The 16,753-nt window shown below is 36.8% G+C and overlaps 1 protein-coding gene across 3 annotated transcripts in view; it reads right to left on the bottom strand.

Annotated features, from left to right (window-relative positions):
• PDE11A (phosphodiesterase 11A) overlaps positions 1-16,753 on the bottom strand; it is a 169,275-nt gene that overhangs the window by 122,490 nt on the left and 30,032 nt on the right. For all 3 annotated transcript variants that reach the window (XM_087949668.1, XM_087949667.1, XM_087949669.1), the window contains exon 2: positions 8,808-8,966. In XM_087949668.1, coding sequence (XP_087805794.1) covers positions 8,808-8,966 — 159 coding nt within the window. The remainder of the gene's footprint in view (positions 1-8,807; positions 8,967-16,753) is intronic.

Genomic DNA, 16,753 nt, shown 5'->3' with positions numbered 1-16,753 from the left:
GCTCCCTCTGGTCCACAGAAAAACGGAACTCTCCACGGAACTGGTCCCTGGTCCCACAAAGGCTGAGTGCCTCTGGCTTACATAACAATGAACAATTCAGCATTCTTCCTAGCAGGTATGTTATATTTCACTAAGCAGAATACCTTATGCCACCAGACTTGAAATTCTAGACCTAGAAAACCTAGAACTACGCCGCCTTCCGTCCGATCTAAGTATAGTACATAAAATTATATATTGCAATGTCCTACCTGTCAATGAATACTTCAGCTTCAACCATAACAATACAAGAGCACACAATAGATACAAACTCAAGGTAAACAGCACCAAACTTGATTGCAGGAAATATGACTTCAGCAACAGAGTGGTCAATGTCTGGAATACTCTACCTGATTCTGTGGTTTCTTCCCCAAACTCCAAAAACTTTAACCTAAGACTGTCTACTATTGACCTCACCCCTTTCTAAGAGGTCTGTAGGGGGCGTGCATAAGCGCACCAATGTGTCCACCGTACCTGTCCTATTGTTTCTTTTTATTTTTCTTATATGTATCCATTTCATGTATTCATAACTATGTTTATACTTATACCTGTTATCTTATAATCGCTTGACAAAATAAAATAAATAAATAAAAAATAATGTCTTATTTTGAATGCATCCCTCTTCAAAGTATTTGTGATGAACTGTATCAATGAGCTGTGAAGATGGAGCAGAACAAAGCTCCAGACTTTATGTGATATAATGCCAAATACTGTATATTTTACTATACATAACTATGCATAGGAGCCATGGTAGCACCATGGTTAGAATGCAGCATTGTAGGCTAATTTTGCCCACTGCCATGTAGTTCGAGCTTCCATCTTTCTGAGGTGAGTAAAAAGAGGACCCAGACTGTTGGGGACAATACGCTGACATTGTAAATCAAGAAAGTGCTGTGGAACAATAAATAAGTGTGGAACAATAAATAAGTATAAGTGCTACTGCTATTGTATTGTAGATGGCTGATCTATACACAGTTGCTTTTTAGACTGTTATTTAGTTTTTGTTAAATTTAATGAATTTAAAACATTTCAGTTTTTCATGAATTATCTCAAGAAGAGTTTTTTAACCTGCAAGAATACAAAATAATCACTTATAAAAGAAGGGGGACAAGAGTGTGTGGCTAGCCACCAGAGAAGATGAACAAATTGATCTCTTCCAGATCGAGCTCTTTTGATAAGTTATGTTTCTATCTATCTATATTAAAGCAAAATACCATTCACGCATCATCCCAAAATCTCCATAACCGTAAAGCCTACAAACTTGAAATTTGGCATGTATGTTCCTCTTGGCTTCTAGGGGCTCACTAAGAAAGGATTTTTTGAAATGATGATCAGAGCATTTGTATTTCATATATTATTATTAACATGTTCTGATGCTAAGGAGTTCTACTCCCCCTCCCAACCTGGAAAAAAATATCTTCCAAATGCAAAACACAAGCAGAGGAGAGGAGTTTCAGTTTCAATTTCACAGCAGCAACCAGCTTTAGTACAGAACAGTTGAGCTAAGCCACGCCCAGGCTCCTTGCTGTCTCATTCTTGCTCACACAGCAAATAGTTTCAGTTTCCATATTTCAGTTTCCAAACAGTCCTCAACTCTCACACACTAACAGGATGCTAGCCAGATGAATACTGATGGATGCTGGTAGGCAGAGGCACATTCTTTTCCCTTCTTTTCCTCCCCCAAAACTAAGCCCGATCACATAGTTTCGCAGCAAAGCACAGCTATAGAGCTAGTATTTGATAATAGGGGAGCCAGTCTGGTACAGTGGCTAAGGCGTGAGGCTACAAACTGGGAGACAGTGAGTTCTAGTCCTCTCTTATGCAAAAAGCCAGCTGGTCGACCTTGGACAGTCATTCTTTCTCATCCCCAGGAAGGGGGTAATGACAAACCACTTCTGAAAACCTTGCCAGGAAAACAGCAGGGACTAGCCCAGGTAGTTGCCAGGAATCAATTATTTGGAGCCACATGCTAAATAAAAAATGGCATCTAATTAGCAAGATTACTAATAAAAGATGTTTAAGAAAGGTGATTCTCCAAAAGGCTGACGTTACATCCCAGTCTATCAACAAATAAGAAATGGAAGAGGAGGATATACCTCCACATAGCAGGAGAAAATTGAGCACTGCTCAATGTTTTGAGCAACTAAAACAAGAACTGAAGGTAGAATGGAATGAACTAGCTAATATAATCCAAAAGAATATGGCATGTACATTGGAACAACTCAATAAACAGCTAAAATAATCGTCTACTCAAGTAAAACATACAATGGAATTTCATTGATACCGGAAAAGTGCAAAAAGGTATTATAGACATTAGACTGGACTTGACTAATGATCAAGAGAAGAAAAGAATAAAAAAAAGTGAAAATTACAGAAAATACTGATTTAACTGGATACACTGCACAACAAAGACTGCTTCCTGAACACTATCTAAAAATATTTTTGGCTGCTAATTTAATCTATCACAAGTTAACACAATATAACACAAATAAAAAGTAGATGGATCCACAAGTCAATTTTCCTTAAAATGTTTATAAAAATAGATAACATAAACAGAACGTTTACAAAATCTGTTTTGGTTTGGGAAAAATAAACATGCAGCACTAATACAGGTATTTCTCCCAATATCTTTAATGGAATATTAAGAATTCTATAACCAAGATCAGTCAACACAACTGAAGACTTGGAGTCAATTGGCAGTCAGTAGCTTCTATAATAAGAAGCCCCCCCCACCCCCCCCCCCCCCCCCCCCCCCCCCCCCAACCCCCCCCCCCCCCCCCCCCACAAAACCCCCCCCAAAAAAAAAAACCCCCCCCCCCCCCCCCCAAAAAAAACCCCCCCCCCCCCCCCCAAAAAAAAACCCCCAAAAAAACCCCCCCCCCCCCCCCCCCCCCCCCCCCCCCCCCAACCCCCCCCCCCCCCCCCCCCCCCCCCCCCCCCCAAAAAAACCCCCCCCCCCCCCCCCCCCCCCCCCCCCCAAAAACCCCCCCCCCCCCCCCCCCCCCCCCCCCCCCCCCCCCCCCCCCCCCCCCCCCCAAAAAAAAAAAAAAACCCCCCCCCCCCCCCCCCAACCAAAACCCCCCCCCCCCAACCCCAACCCCCCCCCCCCCCCCCCCCCCCCCCCCAAAAAAAAAAAAAAAAAAAAAAAAAAACCCCCCCCCCACCCCCCCCGCACTACACAGTAGAGATTGAATTACAAATAGGTTGCCATCTGTCTTTGCTCAAATGACTCTTAAATGACTCTTAATTTCTTTTTAATAGGAAGGATTATAAAAGAATCAGCATCTTGGTGTTAGGCTACCTTTGACAAATTACTAACCAATTATTGTTCCCAACCTAAAAGAACAATCACAATTACTGGAATATAGAATTAGGTGACCCCTGCAAGAGTTTTAAACACATCTTGTCATATTGATTTAGGGAAATGAATACAAAAAATGAAGTTATTTTCTATCAGTGTCCATATAAAAAGATGTAGTAGAAGATACATTGTTGGCATTTAACTTCAATTAGAATAGTACAAACAGCTCATAATCATATTTCAAAATGTTGGAGAAGTTGTAATCAGAAAGGAACAAGTATGTTGTAAACTTGTAAAGTTGTTCCTTTATGAAAATAATATTTGAATTATTCAGAATAATAACAAAAAGCAGTATGTGTGGCAGAATTGTGTCTTTGAGGGAGCCAATAAAAAGCTCCAGCAATAATACTCAAGTGGGAATTCACAGATAATTTATCATTTGATAGTTGGCACATTAAAGTATGGTCAATTTTACTTCTTGAAAAAAAATCACCAATAAAATTCTATAGTTGAGTCATATTTTATTGGTTCTGATATATATATATATATATATATGTTAATTATTATATCTCTAATTTTGAGTAATCTAGCAATAAATGGGAAATATAACTGAATTATAAAATATACTGTTCTTGGATGTTACCAGAGGTGGTATTCAGCCAGTTCTGACAGGTTCTGGAGAACCGGTAGCGGAAATTTTGAGTAGTTCAGAGAACTGGTAAATACTACCTCTGGTTGGCCCGCCCCGATCTATTTGCTGCCTCCTGAGTCCCAGCTGATTGGAGTCCGAGCTGATCGGCTGGGTCTTCTTTTGTTGCCCTGAACAGGAGAACGAAGCTGGAAAGCAGGTTAGTGGGGTGGGGAGGGAATTTTACAGTATCCTTCCCCTGCCACGCCCACCAAGCCATGCCACACCCACCAAGCCATGCCCACAGAACCAGTAGTAAAAAAATTTGAATACCACCACTGGATATTACCTTTTATTCTTGTTCCTTGCCAAGAAATATGTGAAAAGTGAATAAATAAAAAAAACAGTGATCAGAAGAAATCTTTTTTTTTTAAGTCTTAATTTACCTTTCAAGAAAGGGAAAACTAGAAGCATCTTTTCCTAAAAATTTACTATAAAAAGGTAGGGACTCTGTCCTGAGCTCAATTCCTGATAATTTCACAGATAAGACTTTCTTACCACAGCAACAGTAGTACCTTTCCACTCTCTTCTTAAAAGATTTTTATTCCCGGTTTCCCAAGCTAACTTACAGTTTGGGATTCTCTGGCAGAACTCCCTCTAAATTCTACCGCAGCTCAGCCCTGCTTAGCTTCTGACCCCAGACATCAGCCAGGTAGAGCCATCTAGCTAAGGAACACATATGGTGAGGCAACATTCTTGATATGCCCATTTTGTAAATGTTGAAAACTGAAGCAGCAGAGGCATTTATTCTAGCATTTTGTAAAAAAATCTTTTCAGATATCAGCTGAACCATAAACTATTCCTGGTGGGACCAAATAGGAATAGTTTTAGATAGTTTTTCTTTGGAGTAACATGGTAAACTTTGTGCCATTACATCAAAGGGCGGGATTCAAAAATCCCAGCAACCGGTTCTCTGCCCGGTTGCTGGGTGGGCGTGGCCATGGTGGGTGTGGCCTACTGAACTTCCGGGAGGGCTGCTTTTCACCTTCTCCAGAATCCGGACGTTTTCCTTGGGCTCTGGGAGGGTGAAAACGGCCTCCCCCTGGCTCTGGAGGCCCTCCGGAAGCTGGGAACAGGCCTGTTTCTGGACTTCTGGAAGGGTTGGTTTTCGCCTTCCCCCAGAGTCCAGAGATTTCCCTCAGGCCTCTGGGAGGATGAAAACTGCCTCCCCGGGGCTCCAGAGGCTCTCCAGAAGCCAAAACAGGCCCATTTCCAGACTTCCAGAACTTCCAAGAGAGGCGTTTTTCACCCTACCAGAGCCTCTGCACCGGCCCTGCACTCATCTGCATCCAAAACAGGCCGCATGGAGACTCCTGGGAGGGAAGGGGTGGGTGGGGCCAGCTGGTTGGTTCAACTGCCGGTTCGGTTGAACCAGATGTAAATTTAACACCCAGTTTGCCCAAACTGGCTGAATCCCACCCCTGGTTACCTCACAACTCATAAGGTCATTCCCACAGAGAAAATATAGTGATCTATGTGTGTTCTTAACTAAAGAGCTCATCATTAAATTTCCCATTTTTTCTTGACAGAGATGTTTGTTCCTAAACAGGAATTTAATATTCAAAATACTATATCATTGTTGATATAATCAGCATCAGCAATACCTAAGACTGAAGTTTATTCTCTCCACTTATATTAACTTTGTTAGGGAACAAAGTTCTTTACAATTCTTTTTTTTTTGTAGAAGAAAGGTTCAATACCAATAATATATAATACGATTGTTTTTACAGTGTGTTATGTTTCCAGCGCTACCAATATTCAAAAGGATTTTATTTATTTGTATCCTGCCATTATTTTATGAGCTCCAAGGCCTGGAAATGTCAGGTGTAACTGATGAGGCATTGGCAGATGTTTGGCAAAGGTAACAATGATTTAACTTGGATGACAGAAAGGAGAGTCCCTAAATTTAATAAGCCAACATCCTAGCATTCCTACCCTTAAAATTGAATGGGACCTAATAATAACATCAGGACAGGAATAAAGATGCAACTATCCCAAGCCAATGAGATAGCGTCCATCACACCTGTGTCAGGAGGATAGCATGAATTAATCACATAGGATATATTTTATTTATTTATTTATTTTAATTTATATGCTGTCCATCTAACTCCGAGAAGTGACTCGTGGACATTTGAGAGCCTGAAAAAAAAGGTGTGCGTGTGTGTGTGTATGACCAGTAGAAGTCCTAAAAACTTTTGATATGGTTTATAAGGAAATAAGCCAATTCCAGCTTACAAGAGCTCTAAAGCTGGGGCAAACTATATGGAGCTCAGACCAGCATACTTACATATCAACATATAATCATTCTAACTGCAATCTGCATTGGCATTAAAATATAGCCATGGAAGTTGATAGTTCTGGCTTGAAGCAACTGCACTGATTCATCAAATACACATAAATGCAGTTATCTCTATTCAACTTGTTCATTCTCCTTTTCCTGATTTGTACGCAAAAGAGCATGAATGTTTATAAGACTTTGAGTCTCACTACGGAAAGTTTGATAAGCCAGCATCCTAAATTTCCTGCCCACTAAGCCAGCCAGTGCCTCTTGAACAGGTGAATACAGTGTCAGTCTTCTAAAAGATAGGAAATCTAAAACAAAATAAAAATAAGCAAAATGTAAAATAAAGACAAAACTTGTATATAAAAACTTAGTTTTAACAAATGCATTAAACCGTAGCCACATGAAATAATATTTATCGATCTTTCCATTATGTTGATAAAAAGCAAGTTCACATACAGAGAGCAAACAATTTTATAACCCACGGAAGCAGTGACCTTCTGTTGTAAAAATATGCCAAGTTTATTATGCTTAGGAATTCTACTGGTTTTCCACCAATTGATTAATTCCACTTTTTGGGCACATAATTGCAAAACACATTACTTTAAAGGTATCCCATCCCCATACTACCACTGCAGCTTTTCTTTTATGCACCAGCATGATTTCTACTGCTGGACTGGTCCTCCACAGGGATAGGAAGCCATAAAAAGAACCATACTCAGTTCTCATTTATTCCCTGAAGCTCTTGAAAATGCCATGATGCAATTTGAAAAAAAATATTGTTAATGATTTCATCCACCAGTATCACTGAAAATTTAGGCAAAGAGATTATGGGTAATAATAAAGTGAGGACACCTGATTGCATTACAATCTGAGATTGTTATAATTACACTACAAATTATTGTGGCATGGTATAATTGGAAAATCAATATCCTCTCCCTATTTTTCAGAGGCTAGTTCAGAACATAATAACTTTAAGTAACTGTTCATCTAATACTACTAAATATTTGTTATTAGGAAGTTTCTTGTAAGACCTAAATGCATACATTTTGCTGTTAAACTGTATATTTTTAATTAAAAAAATGTTTATGATTGTAATGCTCTTACCATAACAATAAGACCATGTCTTAAATGCTCTAAAGGGAGAATGAGACATATGCAAAGAAATTAAGTATATCCAAATTTCACTGGTTTGTTCCAAATTAAGCTTTCAGTTCAACGGGGCAAAGAAACAACAGAACAGTGATTATAAAATTTTCAGCATAAACAGCATAAACACATGCATAGTTTCAGTGGGAACTGGTTATTGATATTAATTAAGATGTTCATTAAGAAATTATATTTCTATCGAAGCAAAATATACCATTAAAACCTGAAATATCTCCAGATATCCATTTCTGATTCATTATATATTTGTGTCCTTTTTCATTTCTCTTTTTAAATAATATTTCCTGAATCAAGTGTTGGATATATCCAGGACAGATAGCTTGGAACTCTTGAAGTCCATTGATCTAGATGCAGCTGGGTATATCTCTAAAATTCCACCGAATTGTGAATGTAATTTTTAAAAATGTATTACAAAAAGGAATTACTTAATCCAGGGGTCTTCAAACTTGACAGCTTTTAGACTTGTGGACTTCAACTCCCAGAATTCCTCATCCAGTAATGTTAGCTCAGGAATTCTGGGAGTTGAAGTCCACAAGTCTTAAACTTGCCAAGTTTGAAGACCCTTGACTTAATCTATGGCTGCTGTTGTCACTGCTATCTCCACCCAGAAAATGGTTTTTCTTTTACTCTGGTTTACCATTTGGGAGGCAAGAGTCAAAAAGATAGGTTTGTTGTTGTCTAATTTAGATATCTTTGGAAGAACAGCTTATTGAGTGACTGCAAATCCTGTCTTTTTTTTAAATAAGCAAAGCAGGACAGAAAAAGAAAAAAGAAAAAGAAAAAAGAAAACAACATAATAAAAATGTATGTGTAAAGGCCTCTTACAGATATATGTAAAATTTTACACAATGTGTTCAGTAATGGGTGACCATATTTTATTATAATCATTCATAGCTGATCTATGTGTATAAACAATTTGTAATTGTTAATGAATAGAACAATTTCAACAAATAAGTGACTTAACGGCTGGCTATTAAATAATTTAATTCTAATTTAATATCCCAATCTTAAGGCTGTCTGTCTACCCAAATAACTTTGGGTAGTTTAAAAGGAAATAAAATGAAATAAAATAATCAAGGAAAAAAGATAAGACTAACCAGAAAACCAATCCATAACAGTAAAAAAAAAAAAAAAAAAAGACCAGCCATCCTACCCCAAGAATGATAAGTTTTCCAGCAAAATTCAAATTAAATAATGCAATGCTTATTAATATGCTATAGAAAAATAATACTTTACTATACATAAAGAGTTACATCTCTGCATACACATTTGAGAGAAGAACTACGTATGAGATCTCTTCTATATTATCAAACAAAAAGGGAAGAAAATCTTACTTTTTCATCATCATCAGTAAAAGGAATACCTCCAGGACTTTTATTTATCACTTGTGCAACTCCAATGATTTCACCCTCGCTGTTTCTTATAGGCATGCAGAGCAATGACTTCGTCTTGTATCCTGTCAGTTTGTCAATCTTGTCATTAAAGCGTTGGTCCTGAAAAAATGGAGAAGGAAAATATTAAGATTAAAACTTATATGCATTTAAAATGTTCTTTTCTACATTCAATATATTAAATCACTTTTGTCAAGAATTCTTTAGACTGATAGTAATTTAGAAGATAGACGATAGGTTTTTGCATGTCGTTTTATGTTGTATACATTTAATTGATATACATTTTGCAATATTTCTATTTGCTTCTTTTGCTTGACATGTACAATAGGAGTACTTTTTCTGCTTTTTCATTCATTTTTGGTTGTTTTAATGGACCTGAATTTAACACACCTTTTAAAATAATATTTTAATCAGTTTCTTTAGACTCCCCATTACGATCTGTTATCCACACTGATATCTATAATCACTGTACAATTCTGTTCCATCCAATACTGGAAATCAATTATAATATCTAAGACTCGTAACTGAAAGATATAACAATAACTGATATTCTTTAAACACGTTAAATGAGATGAATTGACATAAAGCTGCCATCCTATTTGTTTACTGTCACACCTCCCATCATATTTTCCTCACTTGAGAATATGAAAAGTTTACAGGTAGTCCTTGACTTACAATCAATCACTCAGCTGCCAAGACTGTGCATGAATTTTGGTCATATGACCATAGATTTGCTACATCAAGTTGTAACTCTGGGCACAGGTCATAAGTATCTTCATTCAGTGCCATCGTAACTTTGAACGGTCACTGAATAAATAGTCATAATCCAAGGACTACCTCTAAGTCACAGATATTTACACACAGTGAGAAATTAGATATCGACAGGACTGAAGCTGGTAAAGCAAGACCCAATAATTCCAGGATAAAGACAACTATTTCATAAGCATATCACAATTACTTCTCAACATATCCTGCTAGGAATCTGTTAATTCAGAAGGAAGGAGGAAGAATTCAACCCTAAAACTAAATAAATGTCCGACTTCTGTGCACTACAGTGGATACTCAATGGTTGTATTTGAAGTTCCATCATTGCATGCAATAACATTTCTAATCTTGTTGATTCTTGTCTGGAAGTCTTTTGCTAAGACTAGCTGAGGAGCGAATTAAGGGTTAAGTTTCTGGCAATCTGTGATTTACTGCCTAAATCTGGGTGTGACTGTTGAGAGCTTGAGTTGGGATTAGGGTTTGTATTTGTTTGAATTAAAGTAGACCTGGTTGGTTACCTTTAAACTACTCTTCCCTTGAGGTTTAATCTCGATCTTTTGTTTACATTTCTTCTATAGATCGCTAACCCTTTCCTTAAAATCTAGCCAGGGGTGGGCTGCTGAGGGTTCGCAGGGGTTCAGGAGAGCCCCTAGCTAAGATTCTGTGCAGTTCGGAGAACCCCCAAATCTCACTACTGGCTGGCCCAGCCCATCCCACCCCTCCCAGGAGTCCCCATGTGGGCCATTTTGGATGCAGGTAAGTGCAGGATGCGCGTGGAGACTCAGGGAGGGTGAAAAACGGGCCTCCTGGAAGTTTGGGTAGGCCGGAAATGGGCCCGTTTCTGGCTTCCAGAGAGCCTCCCCCGCCGTGGTGCAGGAGGCCAACTAGGCTATGCCCACCATGGCCACGCCCACCCAGAAACTGGGAAGAGAATCCTTTGCTAAAATTTTTGAAGCCCACCCCTGAATCTAGCTATTACAATTCTAGTTAAGGGGAGATTAAAAACAGCGCTGCCAGGAAATATAGGAAAAAGCAAGAACTTCTGAATAATCCCTGGTTGTCCCATTTGGTGTGGCAGGCCCACTATTAAAAAGACCCATACAGTAGAAGTAATGAATGTGAAATTAAAAAGAAACTAACCAAGTAGAGCAAATTATAACTGATAAACTGTTATTGAGCATGGCTGATATAAAGGTAGCCAGCAAAAGATGGAAAAATAAGTTCCAAAGAAAATAACTAGAGTTAATGCAATCATTTTGAATGCATTTGTTCATAATGGTGTCATTTTATAAAACAGAATTCTTCAAGACACATACAGAATACAAAATAAAATAATAAAAGGAATTGACTCCAATATAAAAGGAAGTGCTAGCATTAAAGTCAATAACAAAAGAGAGCTAAAACAGGTCTCTAAAAATGAAAAACAACCAATTACTATCATTAAAAATTAATAAGTTAATTAATATGGTCTTTAATGTGTGTCTTGGTCTAGAACTGAAAGGAGCAAGTACCAGATCAACCGTTCTCAAAAGAGCTTCTATAAACAATAAATACCTATCCATTGTAGTTATTTTCCAAGCTGCAGATTGAGGGACAACTGCTAGTAACCTTAAAGCAGAAGTAGTTATGAGGCAAAAAGGTGTTCCTCTAAGGTAAGGTCCCATGTAGAACATTATAGATCAAAATTAAGATTTTATTACAGGCCTCGAAAAGAAATGAAAAAGGACCTAAGACTACTATGCAAACTCACTGCCATATTGTGCATCAATTATAATTTGCAAATTACATAGCCTATCCCAAAGGTTCTTTTTCCAAAGGCAACTGGACTTTCTTTGTTTTTCCTTGAAGATGTTTTGCTTCTCATCCAATAAGCTTCTTCGGTTCATGAACTGAAGTCCAGTTGCCTTTGGAAAAATCATCTTTGGGACAACCGTGACCTGGATGACTGAGAATCTCCATAGATATACAATATATAATAAATGTATGTTGGAAGTTGTCAAAATCTAAACCACTCCAAAGCTAAGGATTCTAATTTGGTATCAGTAAAGAAGGCTCTTAAGAACCGAACAAACCTGAGTATCTGTTTTACAACAAAAACAACAATCTTATGCTAAAAATGAAAACCTTACCATTAGGTTACCTGAGGGCATGTCCTTACATCTCAAATACTGTCAATAAAGGTTATGTTTTTTTAATTAAGTAATGCGTATTTGCAACAGAACTTGCACTCGAAAATAATTTAAGCATTCTTAATTACTATGCATTAGTGTTGGAGAAGTAACAAATTGCCATAAAGATTTACGAGGTCTCTCCAAGAAAAGTTTCTGTTCCTCTTATTGTTGCCTAAACTCATTCTCAATGCTTTTGAATAACTGGAATGCCCATCTGTTTTCTTGAATTTGAACTTTAAAGTACAAGTTTAGAAAGAATATTCAGCAACATATTTGGTCCATAAATTGGTTAGAATAGATTCTAAAATAGATTTAATGGACTGTCTCCCGAGAAGAAAAAAGCGGAATGATTATCAATTTAATTAAAATAAGTGATTTCAATGGAGAGACCTAGGTTCAACACCAGTCTTAACAATCAGATTCAGATTAACAGAGTTGGAAGGGACCTTATATGTCATCTAGTCCAACCCCCTGCCCAAGCAGGAGACCCTACACCATTTCTTTTTACGGGTGTATGTCAAACATCAGTTTTTCCACAATCCTTGGAATCAGGAGTTCGATTTTCCTGCATCGAACAGACACCGGAATCGAAGTTCACAGTGACTATGTCTCAACTCAATCTACCTTAATACAAGCGAATGACTGAAGTAGTGGTTTGCTAACGTTAATTCCTAGAGGAATGGTGGGATGTTTACCAAATGAATAAATAAATGCACAAATAAATAACAAAGTAGTGCTACAGATAACCTATACACACATACAAAATGATTTTAAGTAAATGTTATTTTCTTGTGAGAGACTATGGGAAGGAGGAATTCAGATTATGTGAGAAAAAAACAACAGAGCCCAGATATAGGAAATATAGGAAAATGTGTTACAAAGAGATTCTACCTTAACTGACTCACTATAAATAAGGCTGGAAATTTACTGTTTTCAAGATTATGTTTCTAGCCCTGACTATCAATAAGAATAACTTTCGGAAATCCCTGTGGTTTTCACTCTATATTGGCAAGTTATGTAAGGCATCATTAAGAAGCCCTATTTTGTTCCCCAGGTTTCTGTGCAAATCTAAACAAAAAGACATGAATGCTTGGATGCATAGCTTTTGAGTCAGGATCTTAAAGCAGCCACAACTTTTTTTTCAGGCACACATAGAGGACTGGGGGTGGGTGGGTTGGAATTGGACTGATTTAACAAATAGCTCATGCAAGATCAGACTCAAGTTTTTTTTTTTCAAATAATAGCAATAGCACTTAAACTTATATAGCGTTTCTCAGTGCTTTTACAGCCCCCTCTAAGAGTCAGCATATTGCCCCCAACAATCTGGATCCTCATTTTACCCACCTCGGAAGGATGGAAGGCTGAGTCAACCTTGAGCCTGGTGAGATTTGAACTGCCAAATTGCAGTCAGCAGATGTAGCCTGCAGTACTGCATTCTAACCACTATGCCACCATGGCTCATAATAATGATGATTGAGGAGCGATCAGCTATAAAATCCAATTCTCACATAGGCACAAGCAAACAGCATCTGTTCCTGAAACAGAGCCTAGCAAAAGCTGCATGCATCACTTGCCCCCAAATGAATGGATTCTAGTCTGTTACACTGCATGAGTAGAAAAAAAAGGTGAACCTTTGTATTCTGTAAGTAGAACTTACATTTGATAGACAACAGTAAATGGCATTCTTTCATAAAGACCCTACAATATATCTTTTGTGTCCTTGGAAATCTCGGCAGTCTTTTTACGAGCTGATCAACAGAAGCCTGACAATGGTCCTAATTATACTATTTACCTTATTACCTACAGTATACATTCTTTTATTCATGCCAATATTACAACATACTATTGTCTACTGAAACATTCTGCATATAGGTAGTCCTTGCTTAGCAATTAATTGCCTTTGCACTGTAACCCTTCACAGTTACAACAGTGATGAAAAAGTCACTTTTATAACCAGTCCTTGCATTTATTACCTTCACAGGTCTGTAAAGCAAAGGTCATAAACAGTCGCAGTTTCACTTAGTGACTATCATGCTTAACCAACAAATTGCCCATCTTAGTTATGATCAATAAACAAGGACTACTTGCTATGCTTAAAACCAGTGAAAGATCTTTTAGCAGCAAGCCTTTCAGCATGTCTACCAATCACTCTTTTGTAATTGGAGAAATCTTCTTAATAGTTCCTGTAAGAAAGAGTGCTTCTAGACAAGGCTTTTATGCGCAGACCCACTGACTCATTAATGGAATTTAATGCAATGCTCCAAATGATGTTTTTCCATTTTTAATCCTCCTGTGTTTTTCCACTACTTATTTCATCCTTTTTTTTCTTATGATTGAAATCCATTAAGGAGAGCATGTTGGAATAGCTGCATAATATCTTTTGTTTAGTAGCGTTAGCAATTCTCCATTTGGTAACATTTCCCCCCAGTTGGAAAGAACCTGTTTTGTTTATTCTGTTGAGAGGAGGCAAAATAATCAAGCGGCAGCAGGAAAGGAATTTCCCACATCCAGGAGCATGATTTAGCAAGCCACAAACATTATATGAAATATCCAAACCTATATGGTACACTACGTGCAGAGATTTCTATCTAGTATAGTATTGTTCTTTTAAATTAAAAGGACCATTTCCTTCAAATGACATAGCTCTAGAAGTCGCTTGGTCTAATTTTCCTTTTCTGAGGACAACCTTTGCAAACATAGACCATGAAAACATGTCTGTTCCTATCAAGGGAAGGTACTGAAACGTTTATTCATATATTAAGGCAGTTACTGTGATGCTGTCAAGGCCTGATTTAATGGTTAAGCTGAAATTTGAGAAACCAGTGTTTTTCCACTTGTCCAATTTGAGGAATGAGCATCGGATATATCAGACTGGACTTAGGATAGCCAAGAGTATTTATTTATTTTTGCTTCATTTCAACAGGGAATAAGGATTCCATAACCACATCTAAAGAATGTGAATCATTCAAATTAATATCCAAATTTGACAAAGCCTGCAATAATTTCTTGTTGGAATGCAGTTGTATTTAATGTAGCCTTATCAGAGTAGTTACCTTACCGTTTGGGAGCAAATTTAACTATAAAACAGCATACATTAGCCATTTCAAGGGAGTCCTTTTTCATGTACTTGTCAATTTTGAGTTGCCTTGGAAACATTTACAGTTTCAAAAACATATTATCAATTGAGCTATTTCTTAATCTCTTTTTCTTTCTCATATTTGCAAGAAAATTTAATTACCATATTATCAAAATTCTACAAAGTCACGAATCAGTATGGAGTTCAGCAGAGGAGATGCTGCCCATTTTGCCTTTAACTTGGGTGAAAACATCTATAGAACATTTGGCAAGTTTACAATCCATGCTTCACATGGCACTGACCAGCCAAAGCAGGCATCATAAAAACATATTTGCATATTGATCTCAGGAGCTTAACTCCACAATGATAGCAAATTCAGTGCCAAAAACTTGCTCAAGCAAACAATGAGGATCTTTTAAAGGATGAGTAATTTTGGGTGTAGAAACCACAGCATTAGAGTCAGTTCTACCTAACCATAAACTGTTTCCTAAAGTAAAGACTCTGTATTGGAGAAATAATTGTGGGAAATCTGTTTAGTTACAGCTTGGCAGAGTAAGTAAGATTGCACTGCATGTTCTTTGCCCAAATGAGTCAACCTTAAGGTGTTTTTATCTATTTGAGCAAGTTTATTGCTTACTTCACAGGGTGAAGCATTGAAGCTTCACCATTTGAAAACCTGAAAACAAAGCAATTTTAAAATAATTTATACTGTTTTCAGTATTAGCTATGAAATCTTAAATCTGTCGTATTTCTAATGATGCATTCTGTTTTAGTTTTAACAGAATGAATGCTTATATTATGTTTGATAAATAAATTAAGAACTAAAATGTATTCTATGGAGGTGATATTTTGTGGTTTACTAGCTAGAGGTTCAATTAATTACTTATCTTTTGATATTGTTGGTAACTCATTCCATAAAAAATTTACAGGCCCATTAATAATGACAATAATGAATCATGCTGATTATACATGTTGATAACTTTTTAGAAAATAACTATCAACAAAATGCATAATTTTGTAGAGGAGAAAAATAGTTTCTATTAAATAATAAATATATTTAAAAATGCACAAAACTATTCTAAGGACAATTATATAGCCCTCATTTATTTTCCATGTTTTCAAAGAGATTACTACTTAGGCCTGTAACATTCTGTCCCTTAATTTTCAAAGGATGGCGGCACTTTAATTAACTTATCTTAATTGTATTAAATATGCCATCTAATATAGAAGAGAAACAATGTAACTTATATTCATATTTTGATGAACAATACAGTTATGAAAACAGAATTGGCGTAGCATATTAAAAACAATATAGAAGAAAGTAATTTATCATAAAAGAAATTAAGTTAAGCATGAGGTATGTGAAGGATTTAAATAAAAGCCCCCTGAAAATCAAAGAAAATTCTTTCAAATGAATGTGGGTTTGTTAATTTCTATTTAATTTGTATACTTATTTCCTTCTATATAATTTATACTACATTTATTTTTATCCTCAAACAATCCTGCAAAATATTTCATCTGATAAATGGTAAATGAGTTTGTTTAATCTGGAGCACTGAATAAACCACAACTGGATGGGGTTTTGGAGAATGTTAGAAAGCAACTGTTCTGGTTAATTAATGTTTTCTAATTGACCTTTATCCACATTACTTTTAGTGAGAGTGTCCATATATACTTTCAGAATCTTAAAGTTATTATTATCCTAAAAGTTTGGGATTATATATATGCATACTGTTCTTATCATCGGTATTCTATTTTGAGGTAAGAAATATTACAAAAAGCACAGAATGAAATACTGTAAGAACAAGTAAGGCAAAGAAATTAGAGGAATGAAATGAAAAAGAATAAGAAATATAGCTAAAACACCACTTACTATA

The sequence above is a fragment of the Notechis scutatus genome, chromosome 1, assembly GCF_049901735.1.
Source record: "Notechis scutatus isolate UNSWTSFEM ecotype Mainland chromosome 1, rNotScu1.2, whole genome shotgun sequence".
Classification (NCBI taxonomy): Eukaryota; Metazoa; Chordata; class Lepidosauria; order Squamata; family Elapidae; genus Notechis; species Notechis scutatus.
Note: the sequence above shows the minus strand (reverse complement) of the source record. Positions and strands in the feature narration are given on the sequence as shown.